Source organism: Garra rufa, chromosome 9 (assembly GCF_049309525.1).
Source record: "Garra rufa chromosome 9, GarRuf1.0, whole genome shotgun sequence".
Classification (NCBI taxonomy): domain Eukaryota; kingdom Metazoa; phylum Chordata; class Actinopteri; order Cypriniformes; family Cyprinidae; genus Garra; species Garra rufa.
In genome coordinates this window covers 29616805-29625756 of record NC_133369.1, presented here as the reverse complement: position 1 = coordinate 29625756, position 8952 = coordinate 29616805, and the positions used below count along the sequence as shown (strand labels likewise).

The 8952-nt window shown below is 35.2% G+C and overlaps 1 protein-coding gene across 1 annotated transcript; it reads right to left on the bottom strand.

Moving 5' to 3' along the window:
• Positions 1–1451: 1451 nt before the first annotated feature.
• On the bottom strand, positions 1452–7836 carry LOC141343217 (uncharacterized). Its single transcript, XM_073847817.1, has 3 exons — positions 7597–7836; positions 6082–6726; positions 1452–2494 (listed from the first exon to the last, which is right to left on the bottom strand). Exons 2-3 carry the CDS (start codon positions 6719–6721, stop codon positions 1452–1454), a joined length of 1683 nt encoding a protein of 560 aa, XP_073703918.1. The 5' UTR covers positions 6722–6726; positions 7597–7836.
• Between the last annotated feature and the right edge of the window lie 1116 nt (positions 7837–8952).

Sequence of the window (8952 nt, the reverse complement as noted above, 5' to 3'; positions counted from 1 at the left end):
TTCATTTTACCAAAGCCAAATAAAAACACATCTGGAAAATATTGACTATTAACTACTGTTAAATGTCAATTAAATGTATTTCTATGGCACGTTTTACGATAAAATCATGCCAAAGCATTTTTTAAAGAATGGTTCTTGAAAGCATGTGGCAAGGCATTTTTTTTATTTTTTTATTACTTCTTAAATAGACATATATATAATTTTTCTTTAATTTCTTAAGAATATATATATATATATATATATATATATATATATATATATATTTTTTTTTTTTTTTAAAAACAGTTCTTGAAAGTGTGGGGCAAGGCAATTTTTTACTTACAATTTTTTTCATAATAATAATAATAATAATAATAATAATAATTATTATTAATTTCTTAAAAATAAAAGAAATAGTATAATTTTAAAAATATGTAAATTTATCATTTTACCAAAGCCAAAGAAAAACACTTACCTGGAAAATATTCACCGTTAACTACTGTTACATTTATAAAATGACACAAATTTTCAAATAAATGTATTTCTGTGGCACATTTCACGATAAAATCATTCCAAAGCATTTTTCAAAGAATGGTTCTTGAAAGCATGTGGCAAGGCAATTTATTATTGTTTTATTTCATAAAAATAAAAGAAATGGTATAATTAAAAAAAAGTTATATTATCATTTTATCAAAGCCAAATCAAAACTTGAAAAATATTGACTATTAACTACTGTTAAATGTATGAAAAGACAAACATTTGCAATTAAATTCATTTCTATGGCACGTTTCACAATCATTCCAAGCATTTTTTGAAGAATAGTTCTTGAAAGCATGTGGCAAGTTAAAAATAATAAAAATAGTTATTGTTGTGTAACAACAGTTACACTAACAATGTTAGTGTAATTGCTCATTGTTCAATGTCATTGGCTTTTAATTTTGGGGTGAATTATCCCTTTTACTTTTATATTTTAATTTCAGTTTATGTTAAGTAGGGCTACACGATTAATCGCACGATGTTGTGAGGCGCGTTTAGTCAATGAAGCCGGTACTTTGATTAGTAGTAAATCTCCATCACGTACGTTCAGCTGGAGCGGCAAATAATACACAGAGACGTAAATCACTGACAAGCTACGCCAAATCGCGCTCAAAATCTAATGCAATTTTGAGCGCGATTTGGCGTAGCTTGTCAGTGATTTACACCTCTGAACGCTCCAGCTGAATGCAGCTGAACGCACGCCTTATTAAGTTTGTTTTAGTAATCAGTTTTAGTACTTTAGTACTTCATTGTACTTCTAATTTTTCATCTAATATTTATATTTTATTTTAGCTTTTTTCAATCACAAAAAAATATTTTGAACAATTGTAGTTAGCAATAACAGCACTGGAATGAAACGCATATCAAATTCAATCTATGTGAATTTGCTCCACTTTTTATTTATCAACAAATTTTACACTTTTTTTCAGTAAATTTCAACCTAGCCCCTTTAAAACCCCTGCTTTAGAGTACAAGTATGAATGAGGGGGAAAAAAGCTTACCACTGGTGGTGTCACCACTCCGCACGTCTTCAGGTGGCTGTCATAACCCTGTTGATGTGGGAAGCCCAGGCCACAGTCCTGACAGAAACACGGCCGCTGTCCCGCATGCCCTCCCATGTGTGACATAAGCATGAGTGACGAGCGAAAACCCATCCCACATTCAGCACACTTTAGGACTCTCTGGTGAGTGCTTCCGTGCTTCTTTAATTCCTCAATGCTTGCAAAGACTTGGCCACATTCCATGCAGCGGATCTCATCTGTCTTGCTAGGCAAAGCCCCCTGATGACCCCAGCATCCCGTGTCCTTCTTATGCTTATCAAAGTCCTCCTGACTCTGAAAGAAAACCAAACACGCCATGCACTGGATGTTCTCTGGCTTACACTCGTGGTTGTGGTAGAGAGAGGGCAAACGGAAATGGCGTTTGCACTTTAGACACGTATACGGCAAGACGCCCAAGTGAGAGAAACTGTGGCGTAACAAAGAAGCCTTGCTGGAGAAGGTCCGCTCACAGTCAGAGCAGGAGAAGATGCCTCTGCTGTGCCATTCCAGGTGACGGAGCAGCGAGTTGCGAAGGCGAAAACTGGCGCCACATTTGAGGCACAAATGTCGTTTGGCCTGTTGCCTGTGCGCTTCGACGTGACTCTGGCACACTTCTAGGTTAGTGAAAATCTGCTTGCAAAAATCACACTGATAGAACTCTTTTTCAAAATGGTTGGTGTCCAAGTGCTGCTGGAGCTGTTCCTCGGTCTCAAAGGTGGTTGAGCAAACGCGACAGTGGATGGAGGCCTTCTGGGAGTGGGAGCGAAGGTGTGCGCGGTAATTGACTAACTGGCAGAACTGCTTGCCGCATTCGTCGCAGCGGTAGGGGCGAACACCCGTGTGCATATTTAAATGTTCTCGGAGTAAGAAAAGAGAGGAGAAGGTGAGATCACATACATGGCAGCGATTCTCTTCATTCTCTCCAGATCCATTTGTCTCTGAAATTGAAGAAAAATGTGTATCAACAACTGCCATAACAGGAAATAATTTGTCTATTGTCTATTGAAATCATCAGAAAATCTAGTAAGTAAAAAACTATTTTTACGGAGTTACAGTATAGCTGTCAAGGAGTTGCATCATTGCTGAATAATTTAAAATAACTAATTAATTGCGCTTGTAAATAACTAATAATAAAAATATATATATATATTAAAATAAAAAAAATAAAAAAATAATGACAAAGAAATTTTTACATCAATTATGTTAAATGCTTTATTTATTAGAAAAAATGCTTTATTTATTTTTGACTTAGAAAATATCACATTTTATTATTATGGTTTAGAATGAAAGCTTGCAAGTGCTAAAAAAAATACATTTTAATTAGCTAATTATTTAAAGGGCATTTAAAGGTTAATTTTAAATTATCATTAAACAATGGCAGAGCTATTTATTAGGGCCGGGACTTTAACGCGTTAATTTAGATTAATTAATTACACAAAAATAACGCGTTAAAATTTTTTAACGCATTTTAATCGCACTAAGTTTTGCACCACGGAACGTTTCTCACTGGATGAGATTCGGCGGACCGATTATACTGGAGCACAAACTAGCGTTCAGACAAGCCAAAGAACTTATACCAAAGAAGCTGCGTCCGTCCTAAATAGTAGAGTATGTCCCAAATCGTAGTATGTTTAAAAAGTATTCCAAAGATTCCCGGATGGTCTACTACTTAACGATCAATGCACACTCTTAACTGCTAATATTGCCGCCGTGAACGAGGATTCGATTAGAACTACAAACACGCATAAAAAGTGTTAAAAAACTACAAAGGATATACGCGACCAACGGACAGGTAGAGAAAGGGGTTTGAGTGATAAATAATCAGTGTGTAACCTGATAAAAACAATTTTTTAAATGTTATCCACGTTATATTCCATGTGCAGCAACATTTATAATGATAGGTTTGGTCATTAACGTTTAAATGCATAATTAAAGTGCCCCTATTATGCCTTTTCAAATATGATATTTCATGTAGTGTGTCATGTAGCTGTATGTGAACATAAACTATCTGCAAAGTTGTGACGCCGACAGTGCACTATAAATGAAGTTTTTGTTTAACAAAAAAAAGAGTCGGCTCACATTCGCCTAAACGAGTCGTCAGCAATTCGAATCTTTTTTCTGTAACGGCCACACGTCACGAGCTACACATTTGTGTAATGTCCGCCCACGTTCAATTTCGCGAACAACTTGCCCGCCCACAAACAGTAGGCCTACCATTTTCACGTGGATTAACGTTACATCATGTCAAGAAGACGCCCTGCGCTGTGAGAGTGAATTTGTTTTATATGTCCTTCCGAAAGATGAAACTACCAAGAATGAGTGGTTAACATTAATTTTTTCAACACCTCAGCAGTCCAATGCCAATCTTGTGTTGTGTTCGCGTCATTTTACTGATGACTGTTTTTCCAATCTTGGGGAGTAACGTTACAACGCGGGATTCACCAAACGCTTGGTTTTAAAAAATGGATCAGTGCCCAGTTTATTTGGACCGGCTTGCTCCTCTGAACTTCTACCTGTAAGTATGATTAATAATTGATGATTGTATTTTCTAGCGATCGTTCAAAATACGTCTTTGTGTACGTTATGGTGTGTAACAACCCCGCACATGTCTTGGTAAGCGGCTAACTTGCGTTTCTGTAGTTCTGTTGTTCAGCTGTGAGTGCAATGTAGTCTAAAAATTGTGATTGATGCAGCTTGACTGTCTGTCTGCCTTATTAGTTTAAGTAATGATAATGATAAACGATGGCTTAACGCAGTGTTATGGGTTGTACGTTACAGTGTTGAAGTTCACAACGTAGAGGTGTGCCCGGTTCGCTTACAAAAGCAAATTGCAAGCACTTTCCACAGTTATAATATGACACCCACTGAGAAACGTCCTGCTCCAGTCGTGCTTGCAAAACAGTTTCTTGTCGATGTGCCACTTCAACCGTTTCATCGTCAGACTCCGGCTCGAATTGATAGGGTAAAATCGAGGCTATCTTTTCTATGCATTAACAGGTCTCCACAGCTGTCATTCAGTTATGCCAATGGGCGTTTCGTTTTGCGCTGAAGCGGTAGACCAATCCAAAAGGACTGCACCATCTGACCAATCACAGCAGTGAGGGCTCACTGAAAGGAGGGGTTTAGAGAGACTGATTCTTCGAACTGCTTCACACGAGTCGTTTACGAATCATTTAGAAACGGGGTAAAATTAAATCTAATTTTGGAGAAAACTAAAGTGTTTTTTGAACTTGCATACATGTAAACCTGTTTTAAGAGACTATTACAACAATATTAACTACCTTTAACATGGCATAATAGGGGCACTTTAAGCAAACACAAGAGCAGAGTTCTCGGAATGAAAGACTCGTTAAAGAACGTGCCTCTTGCTACACTATGCTTGCTACACTTAATGGCAATATTGCACTGGTCTGTTGGACTTGGTTGAACAAAAATAAACAATATTTTGTTGCTTAAGCTTATGTATTCAGTCATTATTCAATGGTATACTAAAAATCCATGTAAAAATCTTAATTCTCACTGTTCTCAGGTCAAATATTTACATGCGATTAAAATGCGATTAATTTCGATTAATTAATTACAAAGCCTCTAATTAATTTGATTAAATTTTTTAATCGAGTCCCGGCCCTACTATTTATAGAAAATTTATCAGAAAATAAATATTTTACTTTTTTTTAAGTCTCTTCTGCTCACCAAGCCTGCATTTATTTGATCCAAAGTACACCAAAAACAGTACAATTTTGAAATATTTTTTACTATTTAAAATAACTGTTTTCTATTTGTATATATTTTAAAATGTAATTTATTCCTGTGATCAAAGTCTTCAGTGTCACATGATCCATCAGAAATCATCATGCTTTTTTACTATTATAATCAATATTTAAAGCAGTTGAGTGCATCTTTTTCAGCATTCTTTGATGAATAGAAAGATCCAAAGATCAGCATTTAATTGAAATAAAAAGTTTTTGTAACATTATACACGAAATCATTCAAAAGCTTTGCGTCAGTATAACTTTTTATTTTGTTTTTATTTAATAAGGATGCTTTAAATTCATCAAAGAGAAAAAATTGTTTTCAACATCATAATAATAATAAATGTTTTTTGAGCAGCAAATCAGAATAATACAATGATTTCTGTAGGTTCATGTGACAGGAGTAATGTTGCTAAAAATTCAGCTTTGAAATATTTACATTTTACAATATATTCAAATAGAAAACAGTCCATTTAAATAGTAAAAAATTTCAAAATTGTATGGTTTTTGCTATACTTTGGATCAAATAAATGCAGGCTTGGTGAGCAGAAGAGACTTAAAAAAACATTGGAAATCTTTGTAAAACTTAGCATATACATACATATATATATATATATATATATATATATATATATATACATTTTTTTATTAACTAATTTTTTGTGGTGGGCCAAGTAAAACTTTCAGCAAACAAAATTCTTAAATATCTAAAAAATCTACAAAATAGTGTATGAATTCAATCACAATCCATTTTTTGGAAAATGATACAGTACCTGACCAGGAAACATCATCATCATCTTCTTCCACCCTCTCCTCCTCGACATCATCTTCTTCTTCTTCCTCCTCCTCCTCTTCTTCTTCTTCTACTACTTCCTCCTCATCAACATCATCATCAGTCAAAACAATTTCTGCATCCTCATCAGTCCTTTCTTCACCAGACATAGCATCATCTGTCGTGACACTGAAGGCTTCCTGCCTCCCCTCTGAACATTTCTGTTCCTTGTCATATTTTTTCTTTCCCTCTTGACTGTTTTGCTCTTCATCATTATCCTCTTCCTCATCATCATCATCACTCTGTTCTATCTCCTTTCTTCTTCTTCTTCTATTCCATGAATGGCTAATGACTTTATCCTTGTTCTCTGTGGAAATGATTTTGGAATTGCTTTGAGCTTTTTCTCCATTACTTGAAGAGTTATCTTTGAAGGGAGTGAAATATTGATGGTCCTGTAAAAAGCTCTGGTCAGCCGATGCACTCGCAACAGAGCAGGCATCTTCATGACAGTCTGCAGGCGTTTCAGTGCCATTCTGAGTTGGCAAAAAGTTCTCTTTAACACTCTGTGGCTCACAGAGAGGGAAATTCCAGTTTGAAAACCCCAACTCGGTCAGCTGGATATCAAGGGTAAACTCTGACATGATGCCTTGAAGAGAAATAGGAACAGGAAGATATTGTCATTAATAAAGAGCCACATGTACCACATATATGTGACCCTGGACCACAAAACCAGTCTTAAGTAGCATGGGTGTATTTGTTGCTATAGCCAAAAATACATTGTATGAGTCAAAATGATCAATTTTTCTTTTACGCAAAAAAAACAAACAAAAAAAAACACATTAGGATATTTAGTAAAGATCATGTTCAATAAAGATATTTTGTACTTTTTCTACTGTAAATATTACTGTAAACTTATATTTTGATTAGTAATATGCATTGCTAAGAACTTCATTTGGACAACTTTTGGTGATTTTCTCAATATTTAGATTTTTTTGCACCCTCAGATTCCAGATTATCAAATAGTTGTATCTTGACCAAATAATGTCCTATCCTAACAAACCATACATCAATGGAAAGCTAATTTATTCAGTATAAATGAGGTAATGATGTATAAAAAAATACCCTTATGACAGGTTTTGTGGTCCAGGTTCACATAAACATAACATGTATGTTTTCCTATATAATTTATTTTAAACAATTGTTATTTAAATAACTTACACACACACACACACACACACACACACACACACACACACACACACACACACACACACACACACATATATACATTATATATGTATAGATAACATATTTAGTTAGTATTATAGAAAATATGTCTTCCCTCTTTGCAGAGAAATTATGCAAACATAAACAGTGAGAAAACAACATCTGAGAAACATCTCCAACATCTGAGAAAACCTGCATGCCTTCAAGACAGTAACATTTTGAACACTTTTGGTCTGTTAATTCAGTCACTACAATAAACACAGAAGCAAGTTTACTACATTCACATTACCTAGAAGTCTTCGACGAGCATTTGAAAACACCTTCGCTTCAGGATCTACTGTTCAGCAATGCAACAATCAATCTCTGATCATGCCGGGTTTATTAACCGCTCAACGACAGTCTGTTATGATCATAAACCACAACTGTATAATGCGTGATTGCAACTGCCGTGTTAAATTTTTTTTTGTCACGACTGACTACAATAAAGCTTAAATCAGGCTGCATGAGCATACAGAAGAAATAAGGTGAGCCACAGTCCATCCGATACTTCCGGTATAAAACGCCTGACATTATAGACGTTGCCATCTGCAGGAGGGGAGCGTTATTGCGGTCTTTCGAAAAAGCTAATCACAGCAAACGTGTTTCTCTAATTTGTTAGTTTGAAAATAATTGTATTACTTTTTAGACCGTCAAAGCGCAGAATTTTATATGAAATATTAACATTTGGCTAAAGATAAAAAAAGGGCAACGGTACATTCAGCAAAGCCCAGTATGAATAAGAGGGTGTGGTTTAGTTTAACGAACTGTTCATTAAATGTTACAATATAAAGAATAACATTTAAAAATAAAACTTTAGCGAACGAAACACATCATAACATCTTATATTGACTAGTTTAATCCTTTATACTGCATTGAAATCAAGACGAGCTGTTAATTTCGATTAGTTTATGGTTTAGTAGTTTATCCTCCATATTTTTCCTGTTAGAGCCAGCGCGGTGTAATTTTTTTGGGTCTGGCTTCCGGTCTCATCCGTCCAGATATTTTTAGCTGTACAAAATTTATTTCCTGCTAGATATTGCAAATAGGTGTCTTACCATATTATTTTAATGTATTATCTTAATAATGAACACCAGGGGCGGAGCCAGACGATGTAAACATTCGGGGCTTAGCCCAAACCTAGGGGGGTCCGGGGGCATGCTCCCCCGTGTAGATTTTTTCCCAATTACGTCAGCTAAATGCACTATTTTTCAGGCTGTTTGAGATAATAGAATTCCTAAAAATCTATACACTGTCTGGGAAAATGATGATAGTTAGGGTACTCAGTAAAAAAAACAAAAAAAAAAAACAAAAAAAAAATTCACCCAGTAGAGCCTACAAGAGGAAATGAAACAAAGTTGAAGTTATTTTAAACAAGTAATAAAAACTCAGTGAGTGTTTTAGCGCAATTTTCTCACGTCATGGGATCACAACACTAAGAGATAGTAAATGTTTTCCTGGAATTTTTTTGTGCGTTCCCGAGATTAGACCTTTCTTAACATAATGCCGAAAACCCGAAGTCTCTAGGTGGTCTGGTTGAGGAGTAGATAGAAGTGCAAGATTGGTGCGGACAGACAGAACAGAAATCATGAGTTAACAATCGCAATTT

Excerpts from the sequence above, each read along its gene's own strand:
- LOC141343217 (XM_073847817.1), bottom strand. The coding sequence starts at position 6,721 with ATGTCAGAGTTTACCCTTGATATCCAGCTGACCGAGTTGGGGTTTTCA. Across the intron at positions 2,495-6,081 it reads TGATGATGTTTCCTGGTCAG|AGACAAATGGATCTGGAGAG; the intron begins GTACTGTATCAT and ends CTTCAATTTCAG.